General features: G+C 46.4%; 2 protein-coding genes across 3 annotated transcripts in view; both read right to left on the bottom strand.

Moving 5' to 3' along the window:
* The window catches only part of LOC310888897 (katanin p60 ATPase-containing subunit A-like 2), a 175,572-nt gene that overhangs the window by 103,219 nt on the left and 49,624 nt on the right, over positions 1–22,729 (bottom strand). Inside the window, exon 11 of one of the 2 annotated variants that reach the window (XM_083852533.1) lies at positions 12,722–13,526. The exons of the other annotated variant lie outside the window; for it this stretch is intronic. The gene's annotated coding sequence lies outside the window, so the exon portion shown is untranslated. Of the gene's footprint in view, positions 1–12,721; positions 13,527–22,729 lie in introns of those variants that run through there. 2 annotated transcript variants of the gene reach the window in all.
* The window catches only part of LOC310888917 (katanin p60 ATPase-containing subunit A-like 2), a 33,422-nt gene continuing 17,024 nt past the window's right edge, over positions 6,332–22,729 (bottom strand). Inside the window, exons 2-4 of the mRNA XM_083852557.1 lie at positions 9,294–9,456; positions 8,121–8,223; positions 6,332–7,811 (exon numbers count right to left, since the gene is read on the bottom strand). Of these exons, the coding sequence (XP_083708683.1) occupies positions 7,657–7,811; positions 8,121–8,223; positions 9,294–9,456 (421 nt within the window). The 3' untranslated portion in view covers positions 6,332–7,656. The remainder of the gene's footprint in view (positions 7,812–8,120; positions 8,224–9,293; positions 9,457–22,729) is intronic.

Raw genomic sequence — 22,729 nt, 5'->3', positions numbered from 1 at the left:
GATGGGCGAATTGTGATACCATATTAAATTGAACGGTAATTGTAGAACATAATAAAGCATGCTGGGGAGCTGAAGTAGTATAAGAGTTTTTAAATAGAAAATGGATAGGGCCTAATTTGTATACCATTGTTAGACAGGTATAACAGTAATCAAGCTCCAAACAGTAGCAAATTATTTTTTTTGAACTCCCAAGAAAAGAGGGGTATCAGTATTGACTGTTATTAACTGACACCTTTTCAGGATGGCCAGAAGCATTCCTGACTAGAACAGCCAAGGCTCGGGAGGTAACTAAGATACAAGAAATAATACCGTGTTTTGGAGTTCCAGCAACTATATCCTCTGACAGGGGACCACACTTTATCTCAAGAGTGGTACAAGAAATTAGCCGCCATTTGGGTACAGGCTGGCAACTTCATATCGCCCTCAGTCGAGTGGCCAAGTAGAAAAAATGAACCACTTAATCAAACAGAACATTGTGAAACTGGGAGAAGATGCAAATTTGGTCTGGCCTCAGTCTCTTCCTTTAGCCCTTTTGCGTATACCAAGGGCAAAGGAAGGGTTAAGCCCCTTTGAAATCTTATATGGATGACCCTATGGAATACAAAGAGGGATATCCATGCAAGCTGGGGATGAAATTATGACCTCCTATATGGTGGCCTTAGGTAAACAGCTCGATGAAATTGGACAGCATGTGAGTGGGACTCGGGGTAGAGGGTTAGATGGACCAGTGCACAATATACAACCTGGAGATTATGTGTATGTAAAGTCTCTTGCAGAGAAGACCTTGAAACCACAGCGGGAAGGACTGTTCCAGGTCACAGTGACAAGAATCAAGGAGCAGAATGCCTGGATCCATCACACCAGAGTGAAAAAGGCACCCAAGACCCCATGGAAGGTTACTCAGGTGGAACCTGGAAGGTTACATTTCTCACAGTCTTAATGGTATCATTGGTCAAGGAAACTGAACAGTGGGTGCACAATACCTGTGTGAAACTCACTCAGGCAGTGAATGACAGTTTCAACCTTTCTGACTGTTGAGTGTGCACAGTGCTGCCTAGAGGCAACCTAGAATTCCCCGTATGGGGCATACCCAGTATGAATTGGACATTGACCTTTGCGCACCCAAGAAATGGAACATGTCCATTTGGCAAGGATGATCGTGAACATCTAGGGGAGAGATTTGAACTACTCCCACACAAAAATGTTAACATATACACCAGATGCTTAAACGATAAAACCTCATGCGTAGGTACAGGTCCACTTATTTAGCCCAGGAACCTGACAACTGTAGTATGGCAGAATATGTAGGAACTTTTAATCTTACTAAAATTAGAGGTTATGGTGTAGGTGTCAACGAACTCAGGGTCTCATGGCCGCAATTCTCTCATGCAAATCTGCAAGCTACAAAAAGGATTCTATTGGCTATGTAGAGATGATCATGCTAGAAAAGCTTACCCTTAAATTAGAAGGGTCATTGTATTGGGGGCTATCTTAGCCCTCGAGGGGGTATATTCAAATAACCCCTTTGTGGTGAGACCCACGGGATTCCACAGTTTTGTAAGGTGGTTGATTCCATCTCTGGGAATAAGTGAATTAGAAAAAGCTGTCGTAAATATCTCAGCCACATTAGAAATTATTGAAAATGCCACAGCTGATGCTCTTTCGGCATTACAGGACGAAATTTCCTCCCTACACAAAGTAGTGCTTCAGAATAGGATGGGATTAGATATACTCTTAGCCAAGGAGGGAGGATTGTGTACAGTCATAAACCAAACTTGCTGTGTATATGTCAACAAAAACAGATTGAGACTGACCTGGAGAAGATTTGGGAAAAGAATAAAATTGTGCATGCAGTAGCTCAGGATGATACATCCTGGGGATTTATAGACTTGGTAGAAAAATTAACTTCCTGGTTGCCAAACCTAACCTGGCTGAAACAGTTGTTTATCACAATAATTGTGTTTGTGGTTTTGTTCATGGTTCTTTGTGTAGTGATCCGATGTATCTTATGGTGTTCTAAGAGTACAGGAAAAACTGCAGCAAGTGGAAAAAAACAACCCAAATGGAAACTGGAGTCTAACAGATATTTTGAGTGATAGATAGAGAAACACTATATTGAACCTAGAAATAGTAAAAGAATTTACTAACTTTTTAGAAAAGGGGGGACTGAGAGAGGGAGTTAGGAGAATCTTATCAAGTAGAGAGAGAGCGCTGATGGCATTAAACTAGGATGCTACTTAGTGTCTTTGCTAACTATGGTGCATTGTGCAAATTAACTAAAGCAAGAAGCCTTGGGCCCCTTACCAAGGTCAGTCTCCTAATAAGAGAGTGAGCCTATCTTAAGAAACTGGCAGAAGCTGGTCCTGCGGATGGACAAGAGCCAAGGAGCAGCTGAGTCTGTGCAAAGACAAGAGGTCAACTAGCGGTGACGAGGAAGAGTTATCAACCTTCATCCCCACGACCCCCGATGACCACCACCAGAATACACTGCGCAAGTGCAGATGGGAGGAGTTCATGGAAATGACTCCTTGGAACTAATTTTAATAGGAAGTGGGGACAGGTTATGAATATGTATAGGCGTGTTGTGAAACTTCACGCATATGTAACTCTTTACTGCATATAACCAAGGCAAGTTGCCGCGTCAGGTGTGCACAACTTCGGCGGGACTACCCCCCCGTGCTGCCCAGTGCTGAATAAACATGCCTATTTTAGAATCTTACTGATTGTGGAGTCTGTTTTCCGCAAGTCACACATGGCAAGGTTCTGGTAGCGGGGGGGGGGCTGCAGTGGTAGCCCCTGTGAGAAGAATCCAGCAGCTGCCCCATGTTAGATAAGGGCCAGTTTCAGCTGGCTCCAAAGGGGCCCACCACTGCCCAGAACCAAGCCATGAGCAATGCAGTTTAAATCTCTATGAGAGCATATCCAAGAAAAGGAAAAAAAAAAAAATGCTGCACAACAGCAGCTGGGAGAGTGAGGAGTGAGAAACCTCCCTGCAGACACCAAGGTCAGTGCAGAGGAGGGGCAGTGCAGTGCAGAGCAGAGGTGCTCCAGGTGCTGGAGCTCAAAGCCCCCCCTGGGGGCTACAGAGAGGCCCCTGGTGGGGAAGGCAGACCCCCGCAGCCCATGGTGTACCGCAGCGGAGCAGATCTCCACGCTGCAACGCAACCTGTGGAGAGGTGCCCATGCAGGAGCAGGTGATCGGGGGGAGGGGGGGGGTTGGACCCCAGGGGGTCCCAAGCCAGACCAACCCGGTCCTGATGAATAAACCCCATGGCACAGACCCACGGCTGGAGCAGCTCCCAAAGAGCCTGTTTTTCGCTGCCTGTGGAGAAACCCACACAGGACCAGCCCAGGAAGGTCGGGACCCCCACAGCAGAGCAGGGGGAGAGAATGACTGTGAAAGAGCAGTGGAAACAAAGCACCACGGACTGACGGCAGCCCCCACTCCTGACCTCCCCCCATGCCACTCATGGCAGGGAAGAGGTGGAAGAGAGTGGATGGGGGAAGGTGCCCCCAGCTTGTTTCTCTGTTTCTCACTGCTCCAGCCTGTCAGCAATAGGTAGTAAATTTTATTAATCTTCCTATGCTAAGTCTGTTTTGCCCCTAACGATAATTGTAGAGTGATCCCCATTGAGGTACACTTGAGTTGCCCTTGAGGTATGCTTTTTCATTTATCAGGGAACTAGCTTTCTGAGAAGCCCTGACTCCCCTATTCTGAATTTATAACAGCAGTCTCTCCTCCTTCTTCCACTCCGGATATTCCTATTTGAAGTGGCTGGCCTGGCCACACTTAAAACATCTTCTCAAAGCCTGTCCCTGCTAGGATTTAGGCTGCAACACAGGTAGCTTTCCTTGTCTGTTATTCCTTCATCTCTCTTCCTCTCCTTTCCATCCTGGGCCCTCTATCTCCCCCTCTGCCTCACTACCCAGTACGCTGTGAATACCGTTTATTTCGCTCTCTGCTTTTCCTTCTCATCTCCCCTCCTGGCATACACCTTCATACTACCTGCACTGTTCACTCCATCCTCCCACCTTCTGGAGCTTTTTCTGTATATCTGGCCAGGCTTTAATCACAAAAGGAACTTTGAAGAGCCCTTGGGCTACTGGGTCCTCAGGATTCATCCCCGAGTACTTTCTCATTCTGACCCTGAGTCTCTCATAGGATTTCTGTGTTGTGGGTTGTTATTATCGCAGTTAGATAAGCGGATATTTCTGCTCTATCAGAATTACTCTCGGTCCGGGGGGGTTGTTAGATCTTTCCCTTTCTTGCATTGCTGCCTACCCAGTCATTCCCCCCCCCCCCCCCCCCAAACATTCTTCTCCAGGGAATAACATACTCAAGATTGACATTTCCCCCCCAGGAATACAAATTAGGCCTTGGAAACGGATTTGACTGTTCTGCTAGGCCCTCAATTAAAGACTTCCATTTCCTTCTTAAAACTCCTAAACTCTCTGCTGGTAAGGGGGGAGTGGCATTGGCCCTGCATGGCCCAGCTGTCGTCCCCCCCCCCTGCTCCTGCCACTCCACGCTCCCAGGTGCAACTTCTCCAACTTCTCCAGGGACAGCATCAATTGCAGTCCCTGTCTCCCCTCCTGGAGCAGCTGCTTCTGCCTCCAGTGCAATATTAGGATTATAGGGACCATAACTTGATTCCTCCTCCGAAAAAGGAGCCTTATTGTTTACATATAAATTCAAAGCCTGAATTTTCATCAGACCCGTATTTTGGCCAAAATACTGAAGTCCCTTTTATTGGCTTTTTAGGCCAGACACACACAATATCAAACCTTTTTTTAATTATATATATATTTTAAATCTTTTTCCCTAGTTTTTGGGTTGTTTTTCCAAATCTTTATCAGTCTCTCCAAAGGGCTATCTTTAGGCACAATTCCGGGGTCTCCACCCCCACCCTGCTGACTCTTGGAACCCTTAATCCCCAGCTCTTCCTGACATGCTGCTGTGGACTTTACCACCCACAGGGTACCACACGCCTTCACCTAGGATTAGGACAGAGGTGGGGTGTACTGCTGAGCACCTCACTTCACCGTGCTCGGGGTACCGTACACCTAAGGGCCCAAACCTCCGAGACTCTCTTTCACTCGTCTCTCTTTCGCTCCGTCCCTCTCCAGCTGAGGGGACTTCGTTCATCCCCTCGCGGGACTACAGAACCTTGAGGATCGGGACTCCACACTCGCTTCGCACTATAAGTGCGTCTCGTTCACATTCCACACAAGAGTCTCCCCGAACCCAACCCGAGGCAAGATACGGTAAAGTTTCCCTTACCTTGGTCTGTGCACGGCTTCCTGGTCCGGATTATCAGCAGTAATCCCCGTGCCTGTTTCCAATCTGGGCTGGACTATATGTGGGCTGTGTCTGTGTATGTCAGTGCTGGCCTCCCTTCTCCCCAGAGCTTCGCAGAGCCTGTCTTCAGATTAACAGTCTCGGTCCTTTGCCAGCCATACCGAGACAACCCACCACCCCCGACTGGACCGCTGAAATCAGCGGGGTGCACCTTCCTGTCTGTGGTGGCAAGAAATCTTCGGCAGGCGACAAGATCCCGGACGAGCCCTCAAATTGTGAGAAACATCTCAAATAATTTTCTTCAGACAGGATCTTCTGTGAAGGTATTTTATTCGCGATTGCAATGGCGGGCGTCCTGTCAATCAGGAGCGCATTTTAGTGAACAAATCATAACCTTTTATTCCCTGTTACCCGACACCTGATCACCTCCCCTGTTTCCTCATTGGCTGAGTACTACAGGTTCACAAGCTACTCGACGCTCCTCTATACCATATATGTACAATTTTTCTTTTTTTCAACACTTTAATTTCTCCTTTCTTATGTTTTGAGAACTTGTGATCTTTGTTTTAGTGTTCTCACACTGCTCATCCTGTTTTTCTCAAGCTTCCACCTTATTTTGGAACAGTGAGGCCTTCTACTGTCCACTTATCTACTTAGCGTTTCTCCTTATGACTACACAACTACCTTGGAATACAGAAAAGTAATTCTCTACTGCAAAAACACAACTTAGTTTCTCACATCATGCATCTGTGCATTCTTTCATGCTGTCTTTGCACGTACATCTTGTCTTCTCCAAGAGCAGCACAAGCACAGTACATCGCAAACATAGCACATATTAAGCAATGAGTGTTGTCTGCATATTCATTTTTAAGCAATCGCTCTCTAATTTCTAACCCCATGTCTCAGTCCCCCCTTTTCTAGAAAATCTAGTAAATTGTTTTACTTAATACAAAAATTCTTCTTCCCAATCTCTATGATATGTATCCCTCAATGCCTTGCCATGTACTTTCGACAAGGAAGCTAATATCGCCATTCGTTGTAACATTTTCCAATTCCAAACAAGTATTACAAAAGACAATACTAAACTTACACCAACTAATATCAATAAAACAATAATTGGGTGACACAATGTGTTCAAAATCCCAGTTGCAGTTGGCGACCACCCAAAGAGTGCATCCCACCAGTTGTGATTTGCGTCTCGTTTCACTCTTTGCAAAACTCTGCTTATTTCCTTCATATCACGATGGAGAGTGGTTAGAGTCTTCTCCCCATTTTCCTGAATGCCTTTTAAAATTTTGATCAGGTCTTGGTGTTTAACTAATTGCATCACTAAGGTGAGGTTCATCCCAATAGGTGTAGGTAATAACTTGTGATACATTGTGTTGTTAGACTTGATCAACTGGTGGGATACCACTGGTGCCAAATATAGAAAAATCACACCCGACAATTTTCCGACTAATTTCTAACCCCATGTCTCAAGACAATAGAACAAGAGGGGACTGTTGCTTCTCCAGAGGTCCGGGAGCATGCTGGAGAGCATCGTGACACTTAAAAAAGCAGCTTCACAGAAAACCATGCAAAGAAAACATTGGAAGAAACACAAAGAAAACAACTGTCTTGCCAAGCAAGAGAGAAGGTAAGAGGGGGACAGTGATGAGTCCTGAAAGGCTGAAAAAATGACTTAGAATTTCCAATAAAAAGCTTGACAGGCACCTGACTGGTTACTTGGCCATGATTATCGGCAGCAAAGTCTCCAACTTGGGTAATACTTACCGCAGCACTGCACAGACTCACCTTTTTATGTGACTCACCTCACATTTTATGACTGGCTGCAAACCAGTGGGTTACCAGCAATCCAGTTTCTAGCCAGATTAGCCTAGATAATGCTGATTTTCTACAATAATTCCAAATTCTTCTGATCCCTTGCACTTGCCACCTTGGAAATATCCCAAATGTTCAGCACATCAAGATGACCTTTAAGGTTCCTTCCAACCCAAACCATTCTATGATCAAGGCTCTGATCGCAGATGAAAACAACAAACTAACCAAGTTTACCAGGCACTATTAAACTGAATTTCATTGAAAACAATTGCTTTTGCTTTGTTAAAAAGGCATGCAAGCCTCTGTTGCTAGAGCTGCTCTGATCGTGATGTTTTAGTGAGTCTCAGAAAGGAAGAATTACACTAACCATCATATTGCTCTTAACAAGCTTTCTGCTCCAACTCTTGTACTACAGACCTGTAAACAACTACCATGAAAAAAGACTAAAAATTAATCAAAATCAATCAAATCCAAATCCTTTGGAGGTGACGCAGATGCCATTTTGGATAGCAAAAATCTTTGAAGTTCTCAGTCTTTTATGATTTTTCTCTCCAAACTAACTCAAACTCTCTCTGCCAAGCTGTGTACTTCTGGCTCAGCTTCTTTGCCGATGGCTTGGTATAGGCAATCACATGCAGGAAATCCGCTGTTGTGATTGTGTCCAGTTGGATCACAGGTAAGTTACTGTTACCTAGAGAAAACAGATCAAATACCATTATTACTACCAAAAGATATTCTTTTAAGTCTAACATACGACTTACTATATAAAAACAGCAGAATGAACCTAGAGAGATAAAGAGAAATTCATATTTATGCACAGATACTGACATAAAAAAGGGATAATTTTCAGAAACATTAGCTTTAGTAAATGTTTTAGAAATTGAGTTTAAAACTTCTCTAAGCAGAAAGAGCTCCACCTGCTGGGGTTAACGTAATTTCTAGAGTTACAGCAGTGGATCAGCATTTCCCAGATTAGATTCTCTAATAAAAGCTGTGGTACCTTGCTGATGGTTTTCAAGAGCATCGAAGATTTTCCTCACTGGTCTCATGGTTGCTTCCTTGCACACGAGTTTGATGTCAGAACCAGAGTACCCATCAGTTTTCTGTGATAGAACCAGAACAATACATTACAGTTTACAGCCTTACAAATCAGACAACAGTGGCATTTACAAGCATACATGTTTTATGTGTATTTTTATAAAGTATCTGTAAGTTCTATTGCTGTCAGAAATATACCATAGAATATAGAATCAGGATATCCAGAGTTGGAAGGGACCCACAGGGGTCCTTGAGTCCAACTCCTACACACATCATATATGTATACATACATATGTGTATATGTACATATATATATATGCATCTTCCTACACACCCCTTCCCCACCCCAACATTACACTGGTTGCTCTAGTGTTGAATGCCCACAGTACCTTTCAGGTGCAAGGGAAATACTGAGCATTTTCTTTCTAAGTGACAATTTTATGTAGGTCAACTAAAACTCACTTTTCTGTGTCTGTTCCCAGCTTTCCTGTTAATAAAATAACTACGTTTCCTTATTTATAAAACAAAAACTGAGTGGAATTGTCTCTGAACAGAAGAGACAACTGGGCAAGCTGTAGATATTTCCAAAGAATTTAGGATGTGACAAGGGGCTAAATAAAGCAAGCCTGATTTCCTAGTGAATCTCACCCTTGTCTGAAAGCTGGTTTCTCCTGCTGCAGTGGAGCTGTGACAAACCTTCCCTACCCAATTAATTGTTCATTACCCCAGTGAATTGGAAGTGCTCCCAGCCCAGTAAGAAGAGTGAGAGAACATACTATTGCTGTAAGTCTCCCTGTATTTAAGGCTGAAAAATTGGCCCAACAAAGAGGATCAGACAACACAATTCTGCAAGCAGAGCTGTGTGGAACCAGTGATTTCCACAGCCAGGTGTGTACCTATGATATGCTCAGCCCTGCCTCTCACTAATTTCTGGCTGGCTGGAGCTTCAGACGGACCCAAAGTCCTTCCCCCAGCCCTGTATGTTGCGATTGCTGCATGCAGAGAGGTGCTGTCCCTACCCTCTGCCCTGGACCTCTTCCACTATGACACAATCCCATCGCTGTCAACAGTACACGTCACTCTTGCTTATGTTTCCCACTCTGAAAGTCCCCAAGCTGCTGCAGTGCTGTCTCACCTGTCCCAGCAAGCTGTAGTCCAGATCTGTTCTCAGCTCCACTCCTCCGCTGTTGCTCAGAGTGGGCAGCCAGTGCTGGATCACTGCCCGCCGCGCCTCTTTACTTGGAAGGTCAACCAAAATCTGCTTCTCTAGCTGTTGCAGCATGGCAGAATCCAACTCTCTGCAAGCAAAGCAGAAGAGGAATCATTTCAGTTCATCTCTTTGCAGAGACAGTTTTCACAGGAAGCTCCTCACTACAAGGACTGACAGTTTTCGACCCCACCTGTAGCTGTGCCAACCTAGTTTTGAAAAAATAGATTAATTATCAAGTGTATTCCTGTTCGCTGTGTTAGCAATACACTGGCTTGTGACAACAAGGCTTAACAACAGCAGTCAGAAGTTTTAGTTATCTTCTCTGGTACTTGTGTGCAGCATGTCCCATCACTAATAACCTCACCATTTCTCCCTTTGCTATTAAGGAGACACTGCAAATTGTCTGTCTGGGGTAATGTGTCAGGACTAATTAATTGCTGCTTTGTAATGGATGCTTAAAATATAGACAGAAACACAGACTTTCAATCTGGGATGCAAGGACCACGTTCGTGGCAGAACAGGAGCTTCATCTGAGGCTGCTCCTGCAATGCAAATTATATATAATACAGCCCCAAAGGACAGTATCCTTGTAAAAAGGAGCATGTGAAAGATGAACAGGCTGGATCAATGTGCCAATGAGCCAAAACCTCTGTTGACATCAGCTCTGATAAAGGTGTTTGGCAAAAAAACCACAAACAAACAAAAAACAAGACTCAGAATACTCCTTATTTTTACTTGTTTGTGGTGCACAAAGGAAGCTTGAAAGAAAAAAAGAATGTTTCTTTCTGTTCCTTTCTCAAAGCATTTCATGACCACCTAGATGAAGTCTTTCTTGACAGTGCCCCAGATTCTGTCAGTTTGCAGCAGTCCTGGTATGCCTGGCATGCCAGCTCCGCAGATGCACATCCAAGTGGGTTATTTAATCTAGCCTTCTCCCAAGTGCTCTTCAGTTGTCTGCATCTAACAGTGACATAACTGAACACAAATTTCTTCTCTGGTTCATCTCTTGTTACTCGTATAATGGGAACAATCTACAGGTACCCCAATCATCCGTACAATTTTCAAGAAGAAATAGCAGCTACGAAGTATTTACTCATAATTCTCCAGTGTCTTCCAGGAGCTGCTCTGAGCTATTATCCTTTCAAATGCAGTACCAATCTTTCTCCAGTGGCCCCATTCAGTCACTGAATTGTTATTTCAGTTTAAAATTTAGTTCCCCATGCCTGCCAAGAAACTCTCATCAAGGAGAAACTCCCTTCAACGTGTCTTGTGCAGAGAGGAAAAAAAAAGGAGCCCTAAGCACCATTTCCACCCCTGCCAGTTGAGCAGAAAGAGCCAGCTGCTGGAGGACTACACGTGCAGTGTAGGTACACTTAAACCTGCCTCTACCTTTGATGATTCCTTGAGTGAAATCCTTTTGCCAGCAAAGCCAACATACAAGCAATACTTCTGGTATAAAACCCCTCTTGAATTTACAGGGAGTTGACTGCCAGCTCAGGACAGACCTGGAGCACACCAACAAAGCTTATTTCTGTCACCTTTGGTAACTTGTCCTTATTTTTTAATAGTATCTTCTACTGGCACACAACATAAGAAAAGGAAAAACGGCCTCCCAAGTAGGTGCTGTCGTTCAGCTCAGTGGGATCGGAAGCGCCTCTGTCCCCAGAAAGAACCTCTCAGTTTTGGAGAGCTGAGTCAATGGCTCAGGATGAGAAAACCAGATCAATAGGCTCTCACACGCCAACAAAATTCACTCAGATCCTTACCAGTACTTCTAATCAAGGCCTCTGATGTAAATACCAGAGCTTTGCTAATCAATGGCCATTCGTATATTGATACCATTACTGAGGCTGCTTAAGAGGCTTGCTGAGCAGCCGTGGGGCTTCAGCCTACGCTGTGCAACACCCAGTGCAATGCCTCTCACACAGGCTGCAGAATGGGCACAGGACCATTTTGGTCCCCCCTCTCCTTCCAAATGCATATTTCAGCAACTTCTCAGAATTGCTCTGCTAGGCTAGAAATTAATTACTCTGCAGCTGACCACCCGCTTGGCTGTTATTTACCCACACTGCCTTCCTCCATGTACCCAAACAGAGACAAAGTTCTCAGGGTTTCAGAGGTGCCCACGCAGGTACTCTAACTGCTCTTGCAGGAGAAGGACAACCACAGCCAGAGTCCCTGCACCCCATGAATCCACCAAATGTGGATGTTTTTCACCACTTCAGAGCACTATTGGGCTGCCCCTTGAAATCACATCTTCACGAGCTCCCTAGCCATGCACAGAGGAAACAACCTTGCCCTTAGTGGATATTAACACAGCAAAAGCACAGCACCCAAGAGGCGCTGGGCTCCCAGGCAGTATTTCCAGCTGTTCCTCCTACTGCTGTGTTTTAGTTCTGCAGAGATGCAAGCAGTGAAATAGAGGTCTAAGAAGTGCTCCCAACACAGGGAACCGCTCTGTAAATGAGCCCACTGATACATACAACTCGCTCTATTTATCCAGAAAGGTTACAGTGACCCTGCTTCTTGGCTAAAGATGAAAATAAAGACATGATATCTTTGTTATCTTTAAAGTGTTTAGGTTGTTTGCTAAATTGTTTTGTTAGTGAACAAATGCAAGGTTAAGTGACAACAATAACCAGAACAGAATAATAAGTACTGCACCAACCAAAATATTATGGGCTATTATTTCAGAGAAAAATATTAAGAAATGCTCGTGGAAAGAACCTCTACAGTTGGAAGAGGGTGACTTTTGGGAGCTCTCCCAGGTTGACATCACAAGGCATCACGTCTCATTATCACTGCCACATTTCATGGAGGTAAACAAGGCAAACAGCTATTTTTGTTTCTAGGAGGAATATCAACAAATGCATTAGGCAGAAATTAAGAGACCTCAACACCTCCAAAGGTGAAGCCAGAAACAGCAACAAGAGCTCACTGATAATTAATCCCTGCCTACTGGGATCATCACCGTGGTGCAGAAGATGAAAAGGCACCAAGAACAGCAAGCTTCTCATCATCCCACCTCCTGTCCAGCCATGCAGGTGGCCTGAGCAGAGCCACAACAGGCTGAGGGCTTGTTCTAAGTCCACGTCTTCTCCTGGGGCTTCCCCACACTGTCCTCCTCTGCTCTCCTTCCTTGCTGTCCTCCACCATACACACCAGGCATGCACTGCTGGGAGTGAAGGGAAGGGCTGACTGTGGGGTAATCCCAGATGTTATTTTGGGATTGCAGCCCAGCTCCCCTGTGGTGGTTTTACTCGAGTGGGCAGCCGAGCTCCACCACAACCGCTCTCTCACTCCCCCCTCCTCAAAGAGGAAGGGGGAGAAAATACAACACAAAGAGCTCGAGGTTTGAGATGAGAATGATTTAATTAAAGGGAAAGGGAATGGGAAAAACAAACAAACAAACAAACAAACAACAAGGCTGCGCAGAAGCACAGAGAGAAAGGAAAAAAAAGTTATCCTCTACTTTCCATTAACGAGCGATGTCTGGCCACGTCCTGGGAAGCAGGGCCTCAAAACGCGTAACGGTTGTTCAGGAGGACAGCCCCCCTCCCCCACGAGAGCCCCCCTTTTTATTGCTGAGTGTGACATCAGGTGTTATGGAATATCCCTTTGGTTGGTTTAGGTCAGCTGCCCTGGCGATGTCCCCTCCCCATCACTTGCCCACCCCCAGCCTACTGGCTCTTGGGGGCTTGGAGGGAGTCCTGATGCTGTGCCAGCACTATGCAGCAATAGACACAACACTGGAGTGATACCAGTGCTGTTCCAGCTACGAGTGCAGAGCACAGCACTGTGTGGGCTGCTGCAGGGAAAGGTGACTCCATCCCAGACAGACCCAACACAACCTCCACCCCTTATTCCATAACATTTGTGTCACACTCGGGTCCCACATAGTTTAGTATATAGATATTCTCATCACCATTGTTCCCTGTCCATTAAAGTATTTATAGGTCTGTACTTCTTTTCATTCCATAGGCCTTTCCCCAAAATGTTCATAAAAACTGTTGATGGTTTCAGCTTCATCTGTCAAAGTGGTCACTCAGGGCAGGCGAAGTTGGTGTTCTTGACGCCAGCACCAGCTCAGCTCACGTCACTGTTGCACTTGCCCGGTTCCTTGTGAAGTTGACCTGTCATTGGTTCTGCAGTGTCCTCCTACAACACATAACTTGGATTACAGATTAATTTTCTCCCAAGGTTAAATCTCCTTGAGGCACACACCTGATATCCCCATCCTTCTGCATTACCCACCAGGTGTACCCTGGTCCTTGGGCGAAGACAATCCCACGAGTGGGTTTGCCTTTTCCCATGGCAGGAGCAACCCACACCGCCTTCCCCATCCACTTTCCTACATGCACTACGGGGACTTTAGCTCCTCCCACAGTGTGGGAAACCCTACGGGTTTTGTTTCAGCAGGACCAGGACGGCTGTCAGACCCCCTGTTGTTAACTAGCCAAGTGGCCTCTGGTAGATGTATGTCCCAATGTTTCCACGTCCCAATGCTCGTAACATAGTCTTTAACAGTCCATTGTACCTCTCAGCCTTCCCAGAGGCTTGTGGGTGATAAGGAATGTGATACACCCACTCAGTGCCACGTCTCTTGGCCCAGGAGGTGACCAAATTGTTTCGGAAGTGACTCCCATTGTCGGACTCAATTCTCTATGGTGTACCATGACGCCACAGTACTTGTCTTTCCAGGCCCAAGATAGTGTTTTGGGCCGTGGCATGGTTTACAGGGTATGTTTCCAGCCACCCAGTAGTTGCTTCTACCATGGTAAGTATGTAACCTTTGCCTTGGCGGGTTTGTGGGAGTGGTCCGATTTAGTCAATCTGCCAGGCCTCACCATATCGAAATCCAAGCCATCTCCCCCTATTCCAGGGAGACTTTACCCTCATGGCTCATTTGATTGCAGCACAGGTCTCACACTCATGGGGAACCTGTGTAATGGCCTCAATGGTCAGGTCCACCCCTCGATCATGAGCCCATCTGTATGTGGCATCCCTCCCCAGATGTCCTGATGTTTCCTGGGCCCATCGAGCTACAAACAGCTCACCCTTACGTCCCCAGTCCAGATCCACCTGAGCCACTTCAGTTTTTGAAGCTCGATCCACCTCTGCATTATTCTGATGTTATTCGGTGGCACGATTCTTAGGCATGTGAGCATCTACATGACGTACGTTTACATCCAGGTTTTCTACCCAGGCAGCAATATCTTGCCACAGGGTAGCAGCCCAGATAGGTTTACCTCTGCACTGCCAGTTGCTCTGTTTCCATTGCTGCAGCCACCCCCACAGAGCATTTGCCACCATCCATGACTCAGTGTAGAGATACAGTACTGGCCATTTTTCTCTTTCAGCAATTTCTAGGGCCATTTGTATGGCTTTCACTTCTGCATATTGACTTGACTCACCTTCCCCTTCCATGGCCTCCACGACTTGTCGTGTGGGACTCCGCACAGCAGCTTTCCATTTCCAATGGCCCCCTACCACACGGCAGGATTCGTCAGTGAACAACACATACTACTTCCTGTCTTCTGGCAACTCATTGTATGGTGGTGCCTCTTCAGCACGAGTTACCTCTTCTGTCGGTACTCCGAAATCTCTGCCTTTCGGCCAGTCCATAGTCTCTTCCAGGATTCCTGGGCGGTTGGGTTTCCCCATTCAAGCCTGCTGTGTAATTAACACTACCCACTTACACCACATAGCGTCGGTTGTGAAGGGATGAAAGACACGGACTCCTGATGGCTCTTGAACAGGAGACCGTTATTGCCCTTTTTCACTATTACATATACTTTCCCCGTAGCCCCATGCACTGTCCACGCGCCCAAATCTGTCATACAATTGGTTAGAGACCCTCAGACACGTGCCTCGAGCCAGCCAGCAATTGGCCACTGCCCAAAGCTCATCTTTAACACTGTAGCCAATTTACTTTATCTCGACCTTGCTCAAGTTTTTGTTTCTACCTCTTGTTTCCTCATTATCTCTAATTCAGGGACGTGTGAAACAGCACAAAGCCACCTGTGAATTCCTTTCCCACAGGTTGCATGGTGTGTAGTGGGGATTTTCCCTTTGAAATCCCCTTAGTGGGAATTTTCCCTTTTCCCTTCCCCTTCCAATGTAACACAGGTAGCCGTGGGGCCAAGAGGAGTTGTGCTTCTGTACCAACAATTTCTGAAGTGGCTTGAATCCCCTCATACGCTGTTAATATCTCCTTTTCAGTTGGGGTGTAATTCTTAATATTTCCAAAAAGATAATCTCCAGGAGACCAGAATGATAACAATGCAGGGCCTCAGTACCAGACGAAACTGAAGGCCAGTATGTTACAGCACAGTATGGTAAAGAAACCAAACACAGATTTTAACACGTTCTCTGACCAGATATAGAGGAGAAAAGAGAACAAAGAACGGATTACATACAACATAGTCACACAGAAAAATATTAACAGCAAAACGAACATTGTGACTAGCAAGTATGTTAGTTGTAAATACTTTAATCAATTCTACTGTTATCTCAACCCTCAAGCCCCACGAGGCGCCAAAAAGGACTATGGTGGTTTTACTTGAGTGGGCAGCCGAGCTCCACCACAACCGCTCTCTCACTCCCCCCTTCTCAAAGAGGAAGGGGGAGAAAATACAACACAAAGAGCTCGAGGTTTGAGATGAGAATGATTTAATTAAAGGGAAAGGGAAAAACAAACAAACAAACAAACAACAAGACCGCGCAGAAGCACAGAGAGAAAGCACAGAGAGAAAGGAAAAAAAAAGTTATTCTCTACTTCCCATCAATAAGCGATGTTCGGCCACGTCCTGGGAAGCAGGGCCTCAAAACGCGTAACGGTTGTTCAGGAGGACAGCCCCCCTCCCCCACGAGAGCCCCCCTTTTTATTGCTGAGTGTGACATCAGGTGTTATGGAATATCCCTTTGGTTGGTTTAGGTCAGCTGCCCTGGCGATGTCCCCTCCCCATCACTTGCCCACCCCCAGCCTACTGGCTCTTGGGGGCTTGGAGGGAGTCCTGATGCTGTGCCAGCACTATGCAGCAATAGACACAACACTGGAGTGATACCAGTGCTGTTCCAGCTACGAGTGCAAAGCACAGCACTGTGTGGGCTGCTGCAGGGAAAGGTGACTCCATCCCAGACAGACCCAACACATCCCCTGACCCCACCTTGGCCATGTGCTCAGGGTGATCCAGCACACCCCAGGCTCTGGTGGAAGGGAAGAATCTATCAGCTGCCACCAAAGCTTCACCCACCCTGAGGGTGGGGAGGGAAAAGCAAGCAGCACTGCAATGGAAGTTAAATACGCTAATACATTAGGAAACATTCACTATGTGGTTAAGGACCACTTTATTTCTTCATTAACAAGGCCTTTATTGTACATAATTATGTTGAATCACTTCAACAAGGAATTTGTCAATAGGAAGTGCCTGGCTGATAAGCAGGGGGAAGCAAGGCTGGGCAGCAAACACTGCCTGAAGAGGAAGATCAATAGCTGCAGTGCAGCTTAGGACAGCATAAAGGGCTTTGTTTAGGCTTCTCTTTATTCATCTAAAAGCAGCTTGGTACTTTTTTCTTTTTTACGATCAATAAATATCCAAGTGTTGTGGTTTAACCCGGCTGGCAGCTAAACACCACACAGCCGTTCGCTCACCCTCCCCCCTCCCTCTCTGGGATGGGGGAGAGAAACGGGAAAGTGAAGCCTGTGAGTTGAGATAAAGACAGTTTATTAAGACAGGAAAATAATAATAACAATAATAATAATAGTGATAATGGTAATAGTATTAACAATAATAATGTGTAAGAAACAAGTGATGCACAATGCAATTGCTCACCACCCGCTGACCGATGCCCAGCCTATCCCCGAGCAGCCGGCCCCCCACCCCGGCCAGCCACCCCTATATATTGTTTAGCATGACGTCAGATGGTATGGAATACCCCTTTTGGCCAGTTTGGGTCAGCTGTCCTGGGTCTGTCCCCTCCCAGCTCCTGCTGCACCCCTAGCCTGCTCGCTGGCAGGACAGAGCGAGAAGCCGAAAAGTCCTTGGCCTGGTGTAAACACTGCTCTGCAACAATTAAAACATCAGCATGTTATCAGCGCTCTTCTCATCCTAATCCAAAACATAGCACCCTACCAGCTACTATGAGCTACTTAACTCTGTCCTAACTGGAACCAGGACAGATATCCACCCCTTATTCCATACCATTTATGTCATGCTCAGGTTACACTCTGTCCAATACCTTGTAATTAATCACCATTTTCATCTATGATATATAGCAATCATGGTAGTGATGACATACATTATTATATAATAATTAACATACTACAATTCAACTCATGGGCTATTCTCACCCAGTATCAAATCCCCTTGAGGTACACACTGGACCTCCCCATTCTTTTGCATTACCCACCAAGTGCATCCAGGTCCCTGAGCAAAAGCAATTCCACGAATGGGTTTGCCTTTTCCTGAGGCAGGAGTAGCCCAGACTGTTTTACCCAGCATGTTCCTTACGTGCACTACAGGAACTTTATCCCCTTCTACAGTGCGTAACAGGTTTGATTGGGCAGGTCCAGCTCGGTTGGCAGATCCCCTGGTATTGACTAACCAGGTGGCCTTTGCCAAATGTGTATCCCAATTTTTGAATGTCCCAGCACCCATTGCTTTCAGTGTAGTCTTCAACAGTCCATTGTATCGTTCAACTTTTCCAGAGGCTGGTGCATGATAGGGGATGTGATACACCCACTCAATACCATGTTCTTTGGCCCAAGTGTCTATAAGGTTGTTTCGGAAATGAGTCCCGTTGTCTGACTCAATTCTCTCTGGGGTGCCATGTCGCCATAAGACTTGCTTTTCAAGGCCCAGGATAGTGTTCCGGGCGGTGGCATGGGGCACAGGATATGTTTCCAGCCATCCGGTGGTTGCTTCCACCATTGTAAGTACGTGGCGCTTGCCGTTGCGGGTTTGAGGGAGTGTGATGTAATCAATCTGCCAGGCCTCTCCATATTTATATTTCAGCCATCGTCCTCCATACCAAAGAGGTTTTGACCGTTTGGCTTGCTTGATTGCAGCACATGTTTCACAGTCATGAATAACCTGTGCTATAGTGTCCATGGTCAGGTCCACCCCTCGATCACGAGCCCATCTGTAGGTTGCATCTCTACCTTGATGGCCTGAGGTGTCATGGGCCCATCGGGCTATAAATAATTCACCTTTATGTTGCCAGTCCAGGTCCACCTGAGCCACTTCAATCTTAGCAGCCTGATCCACCAGCTGGTTGTTTTGGTGTTCTTCAGTAGCCCGATTCTTGGGCACATGAGCATCTACATGGCGTACCTTTACAACCAGGTTCTCTACCCGGGCAGCAATATCTTGCCACAATGCCGCAGCCCAGATGGGTTTGCCCCTGCGCTGCCAGTTGTTCTGCTTCCATTGCTGTAACCACCCCCACAGGGCATTTGCTACCATCCATGAATCAGTATAGAGATAGAGAACTGGCCACTTTTCTCGTTCAGCAATATCTAAAGCCAGCTGAATGACTTTTACTTCTGCAAACTGACTCGATTCACCTTCTCCCTCAGCAGCTTCTGCAACTCGTCGTGTAGGACTCCATACAGCAGCTTTCCATCTCCGATGCTTTCCCACAATACGACAGGACCCGTCAGTGAACAAGGCATATTTCTTCTCATTTTCCGGTAGCTTGTTGTACAGTGGGGCTTCTTCAGCACGAACCACCTCCTCCTCTGATGATATCCCAAAGTATTTGCCTTCTGGCCAGTCCATAATCACCTCCAAGATTCCTGGGCGACTGGGGTTTCCTATTCGAGCCCGCTGAGTAATCAGTGCAACCCACTTGCTCCATGTAGCATCAGTTGCATGATGTGTAGAGGGGACCCTTCCTTTGAACATCCAGCCTAGTACCGGCAGTCAGGGTGCCAGGAGGAGCTGCGCTTCAGTACCGACCACTTCTGAAGCAGATCAAACTCCTTCATATGCTGCCAATATCTCCTTTTCAGTTGGAGTATAGCGGGCTTCAGATCCTCGGTATCCCCGACTCCAAAACCCCAGGGGTCGACCTCGAGTTTCCCCAGGTTCTTTCTGCCAGAGGCTCCAGGTGGGACCATTCTCTCCGGCTGCGGTGTAGAGCACATTCTTTACATCTGGTCCTGTTCGGACTGGCCCAAGGGCTACTGCATGAACTATTTCCTGCTTAATTTGTTCAAAGGCTTGTCGTTGCTCAGGGCCCCATTCAAAAGCATTCTTCTTACGGGTTACTTGGTAGAGCGGGTTTACAATCAGACTGTAATTTGGAATATGCATTCTCCAAAACCCCACGACGCCTAGGAAAGTTTGTGTTTCTTTTTTGCTAGTTGGTGGAGACATAGCTGTTATCTTGTTGATCACATCCATTGGGATTTGACGACGTCCATCTTGCCATTTAATTCCTAAAAACTGGATCTCTCGTGCAGGTCCAATACTTATACCAATTTTAGTTTAACACACTCTGGTCAGATTTGTCGATATCTCAACCCTTCGGGCCCCACGTTGGGCGCCAAAAGGACTGTTGTGGTTTAACCCGGCTGGCAGCTAAACACCACACAGCCGTTCGCTCACCCTCCCCCCTCCCTCTCTGGGATGGGGGAGAGAAACGGGAAAGTGAAGCCTGTGAGTTGAGATAAAGACAGTTTATTAAGACAGGAAAATAATAATAACAATAATAATAATAATAGTGATAATGGTAATAGTATTAACAATAATAATGTGTAAGAAACAAGTGATGCACAATGCAATTGCTCACCACCCGCTGACCGATGCCCAGCCTATCCCCGAGCAGCCGGCCCCCCACCCCGGCCAGCCACCCCTATATATTGTTTAGCATGACGTCAGATGGTATGGAATACCCCTTTTGGCCAGTTTGGGTCAGCTGTCCTGGGTCTGTCCCCTCCCAGCTCCTGCTGCACCCCCAGCCTGCTCGCTGGCAGGACAGAGCAAGAAGCCGAAAAGTCCTTGGCCTGGTGTAAACACTGCTCTGCAACAATTAAAACATCAGCATGTTATCAGCGCTCTTCTCATCCTAATCCAAAACATAGCACCCTACCAGCTACTATGAGCTACTTAACTCTGTCCTAACTGGAACCAGGACACCAAGTTAAACAAATCTCTTGAAATCTAGCTTAATACCAAATGTTTGCAAAAACACAGGGCCCTACTGTGAAGCAGCAACCTCTGGATTGTAAAACTAGGTATTTTGAAACTTTGTTATAAAATAGCCCTACGCAGCTCAAGCCTGGGGTCTTACAGTAAGACTGATGGTAGCCAAGCACACAAAAATAATCCATAAACACACAGGTGAGATCTTTAAGGGGGGCTCAACCCCACCAACCTCTCTGGAAGCAAACACTCCCAAACTCCTCGAGGCTGTCAGCCTCAATGATGATATAAGATGCTCCTGGATTTCACCTTCCTAAAATACCTAAGTATATACTCAGCTGTATTTTAAAGCATCAGCATTTTAAAGCATCTCCACTCAAGGCACAGTGCTGCCAGACATTCATAGGTTGAATTAACTCAGGAGAGGGAAAAAATCCCACCTTCCCATGAGCAATGCTGAAAAAGTCTAAAAAGAACATCTAAGCTCTCAGGTATCAAACTTTCAGCAGTGGGAGCTGGCTTCTCACAGCAGCTCAGCTCCCACCCTTGTACCAACACAGATTGCCATCTTTCTGTGGGAGCAGTTCCTCCAAAATAGAAATCTTGTCATTTTGGATCTACCTTCGAAAAGCTGTGTCATTTTCTTGATGTTTCAAGGGGGCAATTTTGAAGAAATTAGCACTTCAGAATTGCAAAATGATCCAAATCCAAATGCGTAAAACATTCAAAACGCCTGCCTGTAACTTCTGCCCGGCTTTCCAGAAAGAGTTTCAGTTGCATAAGACAGATGCATGGTAACAAGACACGCAGGAATCCCTTTTTCTGCAGAGGTGTACAGAGACAGGTCAGCCTCATGCTTGCATTAACACATCTCCAAGATCCGTAGATCCAGCACTGTGGGAAAGGAATTCGCAGGCAGCTTCGCGCTGTTTCACAGGTCCCTGAAGTAGAGATAATGAGGAAACAAGAGGTAGAAACAAAAACTTGAGCAAGGTCGAGATAAAGTAAATTGGCTACAGTGTTAAAGATGAGCTTTGGGCAGTGGCCAATTGCTGGCTGGCTTGAAGCACATGTCTGAGGGTCTCTAACCAATTGTATGACAGATTTGGGCGCGTGGACAGTGCATGGGGCTACGGGGAAAGTATATGTAGTGGAGAAAAATGGCAATAAAGACCTTCTGTTCAAGAGCCATCAGGAGTCTGTGTCTTTCATCCCTTCAAATGGTGACCCCGACGTGATCGGGAAGAGAGCAACGCTGAGAGAAGCATCTGAAGGGACCCCAGCTGAACGATGGGACCGCAGCTTTAATCCCAGGACATCACCTCAAGAAGCAGTTGAGCGGCTGGGGCATTAACTATGGGAGCTAATCTATCGGCCGAGGAGGAGGCGATAGCTAAGTTACTGACTCAACTCCTGGTAAAAAGAGGAGTGAAACATGACCCGTATAAAGTGAAACAATTGCTAAAGTTCTTACGAAAGAATGGGGCCCCGGCAACAGTTTCGACGGCGTTTGATGTAAAAACTTGGGAAAACGCTGGGACAACTATATGGGACGCTGCCTCCTGGGGAGATGCAACAGCTGCTGAGGTGATGACAACCTGGCACTTAGTAACTGAGACACTGAGATCATGGCAAGCGGAAAAAAGGGAACCGACAGCGGCCGCTCAGGCTACGCAGGCGGGTGAAATAAAAAGCGGTGACTGCGTACCACCAAAGGAAGTAAACCTGACAGACTTGGAAACAGAGGCAGAGAAACTCAGCGGCCATCAGCGCCGCCGCTGCCGCCGCCCACAAGGTCAGCAGCGCCACCCGCGGGGGATCCTTTTGACCCCCAAGATCGTTGGAAACAACTTCAGAGAGAAGCAATAAAGGGGGGGGGGGGTAGGGCTCCTTTTTCCAGTCCAAGTTTGGGATCACGGGCAAAATGACTGGAACCCCTTCCAGTGGGACCTTATTAAAGAACTGTGTAAGACGGTGACCAATTATGAGTTATCGGCCCTGTTTACGCAGTCCCTGCTGGAGAATGTCATGATGGGACAGCTTTTAACCCCCTTTGACATACGACAAGTGGCAGCGATGATATTAACTCCAACACAAAAATTATTATGGGAATAGAAATGGAAAGAGTTGTGCGAACATGCAGCGCTCCAAAATTTAGAAAGGCAGCCGGGGGATCCGCTTTTCGGAGCCGGTATACCTCAACTGATGGGT

The sequence above is a fragment of the Anser anser genome, assembly GCF_964211835.1.
Source record: "Anser anser genome assembly, contig: SUPER_W_unloc_3, whole genome shotgun sequence".
Taxonomy (NCBI): domain Eukaryota; kingdom Metazoa; phylum Chordata; class Aves; order Anseriformes; family Anatidae; genus Anser; species Anser anser.
This window is presented reverse-complemented; position numbering and strand designations above follow the sequence as displayed.